Source organism: Pseudonaja textilis, chromosome Z (assembly GCF_049901715.1).
Source record: "Pseudonaja textilis isolate UNSWEBS1 chromosome Z, rPseTex1.2, whole genome shotgun sequence".
NCBI lineage: Eukaryota > Metazoa > Chordata > Lepidosauria > Squamata > Elapidae > Pseudonaja > Pseudonaja textilis.
The window spans coordinates 79,738,955-79,753,661 of NC_142008.1; the positions used below are offsets into that span (position 1 = coordinate 79,738,955).

At 35.5% G+C, this 14,707-nt stretch overlaps 1 protein-coding gene across 1 annotated transcript in view; it reads left to right on the forward strand.

Annotated features, from left to right (window-relative positions):
* Positions 1 to 14,707, forward strand: part of BRD9 (bromodomain containing 9) — a 71,782-nt gene that overhangs the window by 36,959 nt on the left and 20,116 nt on the right. Inside the window, exons 8-10 of the mRNA XM_087917180.1 lie at positions 1,584 to 1,716; positions 2,737 to 2,812; positions 5,722 to 5,905. Of these exons, the coding sequence (XP_087773306.1) occupies positions 1,584 to 1,716; positions 2,737 to 2,812; positions 5,722 to 5,905 (393 nt within the window). The remainder of the gene's footprint in view (positions 1 to 1,583; positions 1,717 to 2,736; positions 2,813 to 5,721; positions 5,906 to 14,707) is intronic.

Sequence of the window (14,707 nt, forward strand, 5' to 3'; positions counted from 1 at the left end):
ATATCAACAAAACTGATTAGGACATTAGTATGGAAAGGAAATTGAGCACTTGAAAGTTCTGGCCAATTTTTGGTCATTGCAGCCTGCCCGAGTTCCTCCATAAGGGTAAAACACTGGATGCTTGCAATCTACAACTGGTGTAGACAGCCTTAGTTCTCCTGTGTGGAAAAGAAACTGGACACTTGCACGCTGCAGCTGATTTATGCACGCTGCAGCCAACTTCAGCTAAGTGATCAGCTCAAGCTTAAGTCGAGAACTATTTGTATTGCCTTTGGGTTTTCCTTTTTTCACAATTCTTTAAAGGTTTCAGTTAATAGTTTTGGGTAGCATGGTAAAGCAAAGATGTTTTAGAACTTTTAAGGTTCTGGTATCTTCTACTGCACAGATTCATACAATATTAAGCTTTCAAGGTGTTTCTGAAATTAAAGAACTTCAGTAATTTGCAGCTATAGATTCTGGATTTTTAAATATATGTTATGGTGCTTTTTTCTAATATAATTTTGAGAAAAATTTACTTTTCTATCAACAATATTTACCAAAAGATATTCCTGTTATTAAAACCAATTACTTTAATTTGATTGGTAGATTGCTTAATACAGTACTTGTTGGATATTTTTAACAAGGCTTTTCCTGCATGGTGGTCAATCGTTTTGATGCCAAAATCTGTTCTGTTTTCAAGAATGTTTTTTCTCTTTAGCTACAAGAGCCCAGTTCATCACAAAAAAAGTGAAATTTTTACACTATTATTACTTAATAGATTTTCTTTAATTTCTAATATAGAGGATTATATAATTGGAATTGATTTGAGTTCCTCTATATATGATTCTTACTTGTTCTCTTTCTGTTCTCTTTCTTGCTGTTCATCTTAATTAGTTTTTATTATCAAAATATGGTCAGTTAATCTGTTGTGATAATTTCTTTGTGCATATTTTCATATAAATTATTTTTGCTCACTTGTTTTATATCAAACATTTATTGATATCTTTTTAATACTTTACCCTCAATGATACAATTTGCTTTATTTTAATGAACAGAAGTTCTAGGCATAAGAATACATATATTTTTTTAACAAGCAAAAGAAAGAAAGCCTTTTCAGGTTGGAGATCCCCAGCTTAAATTTATTTTAAGATATTCTACATGTGGCTGTCTTTAAAGTTTACTCAAGAGCTGAAATAATCCAGGTCACAGCAGCATGGAAAGTTATGAGCATACCATAATATGATGATGTAATTGCTCTGCTTCATGTGTTGCACTGGTTACCCCTTAGGCTTTGGATTAAGTCAAGTGGTGGACTCTTGGTAGGAGTGATATATGGTGAGAGGATACTTGGTTTTATTCCTTGCAAATGGCTTTGTTCTTCCTGTTCATTTTGTTCTTAATATTGTCTGTCATCTAGAGTCACAATGGAGCTGGGTAGCCTTATGATATTAAAATTTAAAAATATAGTAAGATTAAAACAATGTTGATTTACCCAGGAAATTCATTATATTTACCTAGTGGTCATAAAACTCAATGTTTAATATCTTTTTGTGGAGATGGGAGTGCATTTGTTTTGTTTTTATATAATTTGTACTTTGTTATAGCTATATATTTGAACCGGAAGGAAATGCATGCAGTCTGACAGACAGCACAGCGGAAGAACACGTCCTGGCCTTGGTAGAGCACGCAGCAGATGAAGCACGAGATCGGATCAACCAGTGTCTACCAAATAGCAAGGTCTTGTTAAATTAATTCATATTTTGTTTGGCTAATTTTCTCAGGAATTTTTGCTCAGTTGGACAAGAATTTTTACATAGTATTTAGTACATGAATATTTTTGTATGGACTCTTTTTGTTAAATTTCTACAATACAGATTAAAAATTAATTAAATTTTAGACCTTGGTTTGAATATAAATGGAAATTAAATGACATATTCTTACTCTGTCTCGATGAATCTTAAAAGTTCAGCTATTTAACCTACATCTTAATGTTGCTTATGACAATGTAGTGTTGTCTACATTGACAAGAATATATCAAAGAGTATAACCCAACTAGAAGATTTGAAGTTAATATTTGATGAACAATATCAACTGACTGTGTCAATCTAAATGAATACATTGGATAATTCCATTTTTTTCTTTTATTTAGAGCATTTATTAATACAAATGCTCTGTTTTTAGAACAACACAGAAAATTGTATTTCAGTAGAATGTGTGAATTCAGTTTCATTGTATATGATATTTAAGAATGTAAATGTTCATATCCTATTCAAAAGGTGATTTATTAGATTGCATAGGCACAGTTTTTCTTCTAGTGACACATTCAACATCAGTTATTGGTAGTATCTGCTAACACAGCGGCTGTGGGGTAGGGGAGAAGGGAACCAGTCCATGCAAGTGGCGAGCTGGTGCATACACATACAAGCAGCTCAACTCACACAAACAGTGTACAGCCACTTACGCATGCATGCACAGCTTCATTAGGAGTTGAGCTGTGCACGTACATGCGCGCTAGCCAGACACGTGTGAGTGGAGTTGCACATGCATGTGCGCTGGCTGTCTGCTTGCACAAGTAGAGCTGCACACATGTGTGTGCCCTGGCCTACCTCTCGTGTGATCCAGTTCTGAATAAGCCATGGCCTGGGAATTGGGGACTCCTGTGCTAATAGATCTGTTAGTATCTGTTAATATTTACTGCTTAAACAGGAAACATTAAAAAACAATCCTGATTTTCCTTTTGTTATTACTTAAATACAGATAGGTTACCTGAAAAAGAATAATGATGGATCTTTGATCTTCAGTGTACTCAATCCATCAGATCCTGAAACAGAAGGTAATTTTCAGATAATTTTAGTAGTTTATATTTTTAAACATTTTTAATTTTGCGTAATTAAGTTTGTGATTGTACTTTATTTACAAAAAGAAAATGTATAATGTTTTCATCTTTATTTAATAGACATAGGTAATTCCATTTGAATATTAAATATGCTGCTGTATCAGAATAGGCAACAAAAAGATTTGCAAACAGATACATTTGGTGAGCTAATATTTGAAGGCTTTTGGCTAATGTTCTGGTAAGGTCAGAATTAAGTTACATTTGTGATAAAATATAAATTTACAAGTAACCCTATATGAACAAAGATTCTGAGCTCTAGCTCAAGTACCATCAATATTTATTTATTCATTCATTCATTATTCGTTCATTTATTCATTTTTCAGTTTTGCACTGCCTATCTCCCTCAGGTTGCTTATTATGCAACCATTTTAACCTAATTAGTTAAAATCTGTTCAGTTCCTCCTTAAGCTGAATTTGTGTAGAAGATTATTAAGCCTGGCAATAGTATTAAATCTGTGTTGTATTCAATCTGAGATAGATAATTAGTCTCCAATCTATTTTTCTTCTGCATCGCCTTTAAATCATGTTATTGTACTGATGTAGCACCATCTCAGTATTATTGCATAAAAATGCTACATTTTAAAGCAAAAATGCATGGCCATGCAAAGCAATATACCACTAGTCCGTGATGACTAAGTTGGGACAAGTATTTCCATTACTAAGCAATGCTGTCATAAAGTAAGATGTCACGCTACCACATTGCAATGCTGTCATTAACTAAATATTGTGGGTTGTTAACGGGTGGGATTCTACCAGTTCTGTAGAACCAGTTGTTACTATTCTGAGCAGTTCAGAGAACCAGCAAATTGTGCCCCTGGCTGGCCCCGCCCCTTTCCGCCTGCCCCTGCCCAGTCAGTCCTTATCACGCATGTGCCACTCCCACCTAGCCACAGCCACAGAACCGGTAGTAAAATATTTGCATCCCACCCCTGGTTGTTAAGTGAGTATCCACCCCAATCTAAGCCTTTCCAAGGTTTTATCCCTCCTAGCCCCAAGCCTCAGTAAGGTTTCCAAATCCCTCCATCCGCCTATTCTCTCCTCGTTTCTTATGGAACAGTAAACAACCCCCGAAGTTTCATCTCTGGTACTGTTTGCCATGCCCCAAGAAACTACAGCTGCCTAAATCAGTCTCAGCCACAGCTACCCTTGCCGCTTTGCACTCCACTGCCTCAAATGTTTTTCAACATCTTCTTGCTCCTTCTGTTGATGGGGTGTGCCTGGCCTGGTTGCGAGGCTGGGCTTTGGCTGGGAAAAAAAGTGGCTCCAAAGTCATTGCTCTAAGACATTCCTTTGTAAAACATTCCTAAAATGCTGCTTTGCAAAAACTCCCAGAAAAGAGCACCCCAAAAAAGCCCTACTCTGGGAACTCTTCGTAATGAATTTCTTTTTTTTTTCATTTTGGATGTGAAGCCTAGCCCCCACCAAGAGGTGTTTTTTTTTTTTTTTGCAAAGGGACTATTTTAGGCTTTCCCTCCATTTTTCTTGCACAAAGTCAGCCCCAGACTAGCCAAGGAGAACTATTGAAAGGGGGCTTTGGCATGTCTTCAAAAGACAGACCCTGCCCAAAACCCATCCCCAACCCATCCTAGCAGCCAGGATTCATGTATACTTTCTCAATAGGGTGAAAGAAGGTGAAAGAAAAGGCAAAAAGAAGGTGTAAGTCACTTGGGGTGGCCTCCTTAAATAAAGCATACTTCTAAAATTAATTGGAACTATCATTTGAAGTTGTTACATAAATCTTTAATTTTATTTTTCATTTTCTTGGGAAATTCTGAATTATGGCTTGTATTTCAACATTTATTGATTAACCCAACAATTTCACTTATTATATGTCAAGCTCTTTCATGTTTGTATTGCAAATATATTTTAATAAGTATATTCAATGAAATTTCGTATTTTACATGCTCAATTTCCTGATTCATTTATTTAATAATGTCAGAATTAACTTGTTCATTAATTTTCTTGCATCAATTTTCTCACAGTTAATGCAATGTATTTGTCTCCTCCTTTTAGTAAAATAAATAAATTCTTTAGAGAACAGTTTCTAAAGTTTATACCGGTCAGTTCTGCAAAGAAGGAGGAAGTCAAAAATCAAATACTTACGTATAGTGTTTTTAGGAGTGTTTTCTTTTTTTACATTTATAAATAATAGTATAGTGAAGATTTTGAACAAAAATGTATGCTTCCTTTTCAATTCAGTGTATACTGCTTGATATAAGTAATGTTTTATTGAGCATTAATTGTAAAATTTCTGTCATTATTGTCCATTTATAGAACTTTTTTTGAAAATACACCTCTGTTATAATTTAAAAAACATAATTCCTATTTTCTTTTATTCTTGTTTATTTTATTTTGTTTATTATCTAATTTGTGTAGCTCAGTTGTTCTTTACTAAGTTTTTAAAACAAACTGATACTGTTTTAAAATATTGATAATTTCTGAATAACCTTTTTAATAATTTCAAGCAAAACTTCTTAAACTCTATGATAGTATTGTAAGAGTATCCTCCTGTCTATTAGTTTTGAAAATATACCTCCATTATAATTTTTAAAAAGATAACTGAAAAAAAGAATTCTTTCTGCTTATTTGAATAACCTAATATTATTTTTTTATTTTTGTTCACTATCTAGTTTATCTTTCCTGCAGCTCATTTGTTTTTTACTGTCACATTAAAACAAACTGATACTGTTTTAAAATATTAACAGTTTCAGAATATCCTTTTTAGTAATTTCAGGCAGAAGTTCTTATATATTCGATATTTTAGATATTTTATTTAAAAAATCCTCCTGTCTATTATTTTTGAAAACTTAATAAACATTTATGTATATGTTTATTGTTGAAAATAGAGGAGGAAAGCCATCCAGTGGATCTGAGCTCTCTATCTAGCAAATTATTACCGGGTTTTACAGCATTAGGCTTTAAAGATGAAAGAAGGCACAAAGGTAAGTTTTGTGATGCAAAGAATATTTATATTTATAAGATTAAGCATTTGTCTTCATATTTTCATTTAATTTTGAATATTTTTAGAATGTAATTACTAGATATTCAGTGACTCAAGCAGTATGGTTCTGTAGGTCTCATTGAAATATAAATGATTAATTTCATTTGGATGTAGATACCACAATGCAAGCTTTTCTCAAGCATACAAGTTCTTTGTGGTATTCATAGCTAACTTAAACACCAAAGAAGGCTTATCTGCAACTCCTCGCTGAACTGGAGACTTATTTCAGTGGCATAGTCAGGATTCTGTCCTTGGCTCAGAACCCTTCAATTTAAAATATTTAAGTCATTTTTAAATATGTTTTTGTCATTTTTTTATATATAATAAGAATGCCAAACAACAATATTTATTTAAAAAAATCAACAAGAAAAGTTTGAATACAATTAAAACAGGCATCACAGTACAATTAAATAATTTTAAATCTTTATCAAATGTGAAAAAACAAGAATGGAAACTGGCTGAATCTGTGAAGGTTGTGTGCTGATGATTTATTAATTTGTGTTATTAGTTGTAGTGTGAAAAAAAGAGGAAAAGTATTTTTACTATCTCTAAAGACTTTATTATTTTTAAAGTGCATAAAGTTGGAGTTGGAAGCCCGGGTGGACACGGCAACTATCTTCAAGGAGATTGCTTTGTTGGAAAATTGAGGCTATTGCCATAGGCATCATACAGATGAATAATTGAGCAGTTCTGACTTTAGAATGGAGGAGTTCTGACTTTTGGAAGGCCAGCAAGGGTAGTTAGAATTCTTGCTACAATATTGCTCAATTAGACCATTAGAGAATAGAGATGGAGTTTCTAATTAATTTGATTCTTGTGTGGTACGTGCAGACAAGGTTTATGCCAGACAAGCTGAATATGTAGGAGGAGGAGGAGCAAAGAGTGGTCTTGGCCTTATTTTTTTAGACAGAAGAGAATGTTGGAGAACAAACAGAGAATAATCAGGGAAAGAAGAAGAAAATAACAAAGTTACTGACTATTTGTGTGAGTCACAGAATTGGGAAAGTGGAACTCCTCCCTGGAATGGGAAATCAGGGAACAAGATCTTTTACTTCATTCTGACCCAGCTGGCAGAAGGCTTGCTGGAGACATCAAGTGGAGAGTAAGGGGAGAAGAATGTTTTAGGAATGTAGGAAATTACGGTAAATTTGGTACAGCTGTCACATGAAGATTTTTGATATTGTGATTTGTTTGCACTTGGTGTGGATTTTTTTCCATACGGTTGGAGTAACTGGGAGTGCATGGGAGTGGGATGACCAGGAGGTAAATGTCAGACAGAGTCAAAGTAAAGACAGAGAGGCACTTAATGTTAGTAATGGGAAGGGGAAAGTATTCTGGGAGTTGGTAGATGGCCACATTCCAAAAGAAAAGAGATTACAAACTTGGCTTCACTCTTTACTTCTGATCCTATAAATTTATGGGCTCAGTGACTCAGGCCTACACTTTTGTATACAAGATCTGCTTGTAATAAAATTATCATTATCTATTATTTAATGTTTAGTTGTGGATGAGAGGCCCAATCTGGCATATGTCAGTAAACTAAAACCTCTATAAAGTCATTTTTTAAAATCAAAACTATTATATTAGACATAGTCATAAAAGTATCCTTTTCATCACAAAGGTAGTTTAAAGGTCTAGGAGTACTTCTTCCTTTTTCTTTTTTCTTTTTTTTTTGTGCATAGATAAATTTTTAGAGTGTACTATGCCGGGCATAGAAGATACAGTGGATGTAGAAACTCTACAGCATCCCTGTTAAAATCAGGTTTTTGAGATGTAAAAAAAAATCAGACCAAGATAAATTACTTCAAATTTTTCCCTGCTTTTAATAGAATAGAATAGAATAAAAGAAAAAAAGGCCAGATGGGGTCAGGATCGATCGGGATCTCAATATAAACAGGTAGATAGGTCTTGTAGTCCAACCCTTTGCTCAAGTAGAAGACTTTATACCATTCCAGACAGGTGACTGTCCAATCTTTTCTTAGAAGTCTCCAGTAATGGAGCACCCACAACTTCTGAAAGGAAGCCAATTCACTGATTAACTGTTCTCACTGTTAAGAAATTTCTCCTTAGATCTAGGTTGCTTCTCTCCTTGATTAGTTTCCATCCATTATTTCTTGTCTTGCCTTCCGGTGCTTTGGTAAATAGGTTGATCCCCTCTTCTTTGTGATAGCCCCTCAAATATTGGAACATTCCTAGTATGTCACCCCTAGTCCTTCTTTTCACTACACTAACCAAATGTACAATTTATGTTATCCAATAATATATATTAATCATATATTAATATATTAATAGCAACAACATAAAAATATATTAATATATGATTAATATATATTATTGGATAACATAAATTGCACATTTTATTTGAAAAAGAAACTGAAATTTTCAAGGGGGTGTTGGGTATATTGATACACCAACTAGGTTTGGGGTGAATAAATATATGAACCTAGGTTTAAGTGTTTTGTAGCTTTAAGCACCAAACTGCAATGTAATTAGATAATTAAAGAGTGCGGTTGCAAGCTGCAATAAAAAGGCAGTAAAGAGAAACGTAACTCCCTGCTGCCCTGGTTACTGGTTCCTGGTCCGTCTCTCTGCTGCCTGCTGTTTACTCCTGTATGAGACGTCTGCTTGTTGGCTACTGTGCTGGATACCGTTTCTACTGAACAAAAGGACTGTTTACTTGGTGAGCTGATATCCTGTGTATACTCAGCGTTGTCTTCGAGAGAAAGGTATCGGAAGGAGAAGATAAAGACATTGTACTGACTAGTTAATGGACTAGGTTACTGGATGGATATATTGGAAAATGACATATGGACTGATTGACAATGCTTAAGCTCTAAATGAATTAAACAACTATTTAAAACTACAAACAGTGTTTTTGTCTCCAGTGTGTGTATACTCTTGGGCCCAGCCTCTCTCTCATTTGGCTGCCTGGCTTGACTGCTGCTGTGCACTCTGCTTGGGGGTTTGTCCCCAAACACTAAAATTGGTTATGGGCCCAGTGAGCACAGTCTAACTAACCAGGTTATAGCAGAGAGTTTTTGGTGTGAGTTGCACATTACTGTGAAAACAAACTGTTTGTTAAATAGTTATTTATCTCAAGAGCAATGGCACAAGTAAATTTGCCAAATCTGTCCATGATATCCAGACTAGATGGAACAAACTATGTTTCATGGTCAATGAAATGTAGTTTACTTCTACGAAGAGAAGGTTTGTGGGACATAATAACAAACCCACCAGATGTATCTAACTTAGATCCTAATGATGAAGAGGATGCCAAAAAGATACAAGACTATGAACGAAAGAATGAGCAGGCTTTATGCATCATAGGACTGACTCTCTCAGACCAGCAACTCATCCATATCCGTGGAGAGGAAAATGCTGCTAACTGCTGGGAGAGTCTCAGGAAGATTTATGTTCGAGACAGTGTAGGAGCTCATATCAATCTTACACGGAAGCTGTTTAGAACACATCTTGAGAAGAATGGAGACATGTTAACTCATTTAAACTGTATGAAAAGCATTTTTCAGGAATTACAAGAAAAAGAGCTTATATTTAATGAGTTGCAACAAGTATACATCATACTGTCTTCTTTGGATCGAACCTATGATGATTTTGTGACTGCTTTAGAGGTATTGCCAAAAGACAGTTTATCAGTAACTGAGATTACCGGCAGGCTATTAGAAGAAGCCAGAAGACGGTGTGAACGTGACCAGCTGAGAGAGGATAAACCTAATGAAGAAGAGAAATTATCTTCAAAGCTTGAAAGAAACCAACTTAGTAAGTTAAAGCACCCGGAAGAAGAGAATTTATCTTCGATGGCATACACAATTAAAAAGTGTTTTAATTGTGGAGGCAGAGGACATTTGGCAAGATTCTGCAGAAAAGGAAAAAGCCAGAATGTAAAAAAGCCAAAGAAATCTTTTGAACTAGCCACGTTTAGCAACTGTGATGTGAAGAGTGATTTATGGGTGGTGGACAGTGGTGCATCCCACTGCATCACGAGAGATAAGACAAAGTTTATAAAAATGTCTACAAGCTCTCAACATATATCACTCGCGAATGGCTGGAACCTCAAGGCCAAGGGTGAAGGTATTGCATATTGTCCATGTTTAAACCAGAATATAAAAATGTTGTATGTACCACAGTTAAAGATGAACTTACTTTCTGTAAGAGTATTAGACAAACTAGGTTATGTAGTTACATTTAAGAATAATAATTGCATAATTGAAAGAGATAACAAAAGGGTAACTGCAGCTTTAAATGGAACATTGTATGTCTTACATGATAGTAAGAAAGGGGAGGCACAGACTGTATTTAACAATATAAAGCCTCATAATGAATGTATCCATTTATTGCATAGGCGTTTGGGGCATGTAAATTTTAAAATGCTAAAACGTACAGTAGAGTTATCTGAAGGAATAAGGTTAAAACCCTGTGATAAATATTTGCGTTGTAATGTCTGCTGTGAAGATAAGAGTAAAATATTGCCTGCAAATAGGCTAAATGGTTTCAAAACTAAAGAACCTTTAGAAGTAGTATTTGCAGACATTATAGGTCCAAAGAAACCCAGTATGGGGGTGCTCGATATATACTGAGCATTATGGACCATTACTCTAGATATGGGTTTTGCTACCTAATGAAAAGCAAAACTGAAACATATCAACATTTCTTCAACTGGTTAAAGTTTGCAGAAAGAAAGACTAAACGGAAACTGATAACCTTGGTGACAGATAATGGTACGGAATTTGTTAACAGCAAATTCCAGAATAGATTAAAGGTAGCTGGAATAGAGCACAAGAAATCTGCACAACACAACGCATTTATAGAGAGAAGAGGCCAGACACTACAGGCAATGGTTAGAACAATGTTAACTGATTCTGGATTACCTGATTTTGTGTGGGGGGAGGCTGCAATGTGTGCTAATAACTTATTGAACAACGTTGTTAACTCAACTACTGGTGAAATACCATTCACCATGTGGCATGGCAGGAAGCCTGATCTGAGTTACCTGCACACATTTGGTGCACCAGCATGGGTGCATATCCCTACACAACTCAGGCGTAAAGGGAAACACAGAGCTAAACAATTCTTCTTCGTTGGTTACCAAGCTAACCATAGGGCATATAGATTTTGGGAGAAAGGCACATCTAAGGTGTTATGTAGTGCTAATGCCCAATTTCTAGAGCACGTAGGATGGGATAAGTTAGAACAGGATAACAATAAAGAAGTGATTATTGAATCCTATAGAAATCCCATTAATTATCCCTGTAACTTTAAAAATAAAGTAAAGCAAGAAATACAGGAAGAAATTGTGCCCATAGAAGAAGAAATAGAACCAATAGCTGAGCAAGATGAGGAACATGACCAGGTAGTAATTCAAAAAAGTCCTCATACAAGCCCTGTAATCCCCAGAAGGACTACACGAATATCTAGACCGCCTGATAGATACCAGGCTAATACAGTGTGCCAGGTAAATAGAGTTCCATATACAGTGGATGAGATAAAAAAGTATCCTACTAAAGATAAGGAAAGTTGGTATGCAGCAATGAATAAGGAATTGAAATCCTTGAAGGATATGAAAGTTTATGAAAATGCGAGATTACCTGTTGATGTAAAATCCATTGGCTGCAAATGGATTTTCAAGATAAAAACTGGTAAAGATGGAAATATAATCCATAAGGCAAGATTAGTAGCCCAAGGTTTTAGACAAAGTGCCAATGACTATGATGAGGTATTTGCACCTAGTCTAAAAGCAGCAACATTAAGGGCAGCTTTAGTGTGGGCAGCAAGCAAGAAATATATAGTTAACCATTTAGATGTGGAAACTGCTTACTTGCACGCTCCACTAAGACATACTGTATATATGAAAAAGCCTATTGGATTTAAAGGTGAAAATAATAATGATTGTTGGTTGTTAAAAAAGAGCCTCTATGGTCTTAAACAATCTGGCTATGAATGGAACCAGTATATTGTAAAGGAACTAAACAATATAGGGTTTAAAGCTGGTTTAGCCGACCCATGTCTATTTAAAAGGGAGACAAATGGGAAAATATCATTATTATTATTATTCACGGATGATATTGCTTTGATTACTGAGACTAATGATGAAGCAAATAAAATAATAGCATCATTAGCTAAGAAAATAAAAATCAAGCAATTAGGGGAGATAAAGAAATATCTAGGTTTGAATATACTGAAAACACAGAAAGGTTTTAAGATATCTCAGGAAGATAAGATATCTAAATTGCTAATAGATTATAAGATGGAACTTTGTAAGCCTGCAAAGACTCCAATGAGTCAGGATATTTGCAAAATGGATACTCAAAGTCCCAAGTTTGATAAGGCAATATATCAATCTTTGATTGGTAACTTATCATATATTAGCAATTGGTCAAGGCCAGATATTGCTTTTAGTATTAATCAACTGGCACGACATAATAATGATCCGCTTCAATGTCATTGGATAGCATTGAAGAGAATTTTAAGATATCTTAAAGGAACATTACACCATGCACTGTATCTAGAACCAAAAGGTGATCTCATACTGAGTGCTTATGCAGATGCTAGTTTTGCATCAGAAAGAGACACAAGAAAGTCGACTTCAGGAACAGCCATAATGCTGGGTAAGACATTAATAGGTTGGAAGTCAATAAGACAACAGCATATAAGTTTGTCTACTATGGAGGCAGAATTCTCCTGTTTATCACTATTATGTACTGAGTTAATCATGTATAAACAAATGTTGAATGATATGGGTATAACTGTAAATTATCCTATAATTGTACATGAAGATAATCAGGCAGCAATTCAAATGGCCACAAATATTGCAGTAAAAACTAGGAGCAAGCATACAGATTTAAGGTACCTAAACGTTAGACAATCTGTACAGAGTAAAATGATACAGCTGGAGTACTGCATGTCGGAGGACAATATAGCTGATAATTTTACTAAAGCCCAAGGTGCCATTAAGCACCTAGAGAGTTGTGAAAAATATGGGTTAAGATTGTAAGGGTATTATATATTTATATCACCCAAAAGGGGAGAATGTTGGGTATATTGATACACCAACTAGGTTTGGGTGAATAAATATATGAACCTAGGTTTAAGTGTTTTGTAGCTTTAAGCACCAAACTGCAATGTAATTAGATAATTAAGGGTGCGGTTGCAAGCTGCAATAAAAAGGCAGTAAAGAGAAACGTAACTCCCTGCTGCCCTGGTTACTGATTCCTGGTCCATCTCTCTGCTGCCTGCTGTTTACTCCTGTATGAGACGTCTGCTTGTTGGCTACTGTGCTGGATACCGTTTCTACTGAACAAAAGGACTGTTTACTTGGTGAGCTGATATCCTGTGTATACTCAGCGTTGTCTTCGAGAGAAAGGTATCGGAAGGAGAAGATAAAGACATTGTACTGACTAGTTAATGGACTAGGTTACTGGATAGATATATTGGAAAATGACATATGGACTGATTGACAATGCTTAAGCTCTAAATGAATTAAACAACTATTTAAAACTACAAACAGTGTTTTTGTCTCCAGTGTGTGTATACTCTTGGGCCCAGCCTCTCTCTCATATGGCTGCCTGGCTTGACTGCTGCTGTGCACTCTGCTTGGGGGTTTGTCCCCAAACACTAACAGGGGGAAACAGTTAAAAACTTACAATAATGTGATTGCATAAGTATACATACCCTTAAACTAATACTTCTTTGGTTTTATGACAGTATTCAACCTTTTGGGGTAGGAATTTCTCTAAATGGCCCATCTTGCCTTTGGAATCTTTGCCCACTCTTCCCTGCAAAGGTTTCCAAATCTGTCATATTGTGAGGGCATCTCCTGTACAAAGCCATCTTCAGTTCACCCCACAGATTTTCAATTGTATTCAATTCCAGGCTCTGGCTGGGCCATTCCAAAACTTTGCTCTGGTGAAGCCATTCTTCAGTTGATTTGGAGGTATGCTTTGGGTTGTTGTAATGTTGAAAGGTGAAATTCTCTTCATCTTCAGTGTTATCAGAGGTCTGAAAGTTTTGGGCCAAAATTGACTGATATTTGGAACTATTCATAATTCCCTCATCTTGACTAAAACCCCTGAAGACAAGCAACCCCAAAGCATAATGCTGCCACTTTTGTGCTTCATTGTGAGTGTGGTGTAATGTACATTTGGTGATGTGCAGTGTTGTTTTTGAGCCAAACATATTTTTTGAAATTATAGCCAAAAAGTTCAACTTTGGTCTCATCAGACCATAACATCATTTCCCATATATTTTTGTCATACTTGACGTAGGTTTTTATGAAATGTAGCTGGGCTAGGATGTTTTTCTTTGCAAGAAAAAGCTTCTATCTTGCTACTCTACTTTACAGCCCAGACATATGAAGAATATGGGAGACCACTATTTTCCAGAAATTCCTGCAGCTCCTTTGTTGTTGCTGTAGGCTCTTGACAGGTTCTTGGATCAGTTTTCTTCTTGTTTTTTCATCTATTTTGGAAGGACACCTAGTTCTTGGTAATGTCATATTGCACTATATTTTCTCATCAATGACTGTTTTGTCTGTGTTCCATGCTATATGCAATGTCTTGCAAATGTTTTGTACCCTTCTCCTAATTAATATCATTCAACAATGAGAACCCATTGATGCTTCCTAAACTCTTTGCAGTCCATGATTTTTTCTATAAGATTTAATGTAAGAAAATTCCTGGACTTCTGGTTGTGGTGCCACACTGATATGGTGCAGAGGAATGGATCTCCATTCTGAATGACTGAAGTTTCACAATCGGTAGCCTGTAGGGGTGAAGACGGATCCTGGAGGGACCGGCAATAGAAAGGAGAAGATTTAG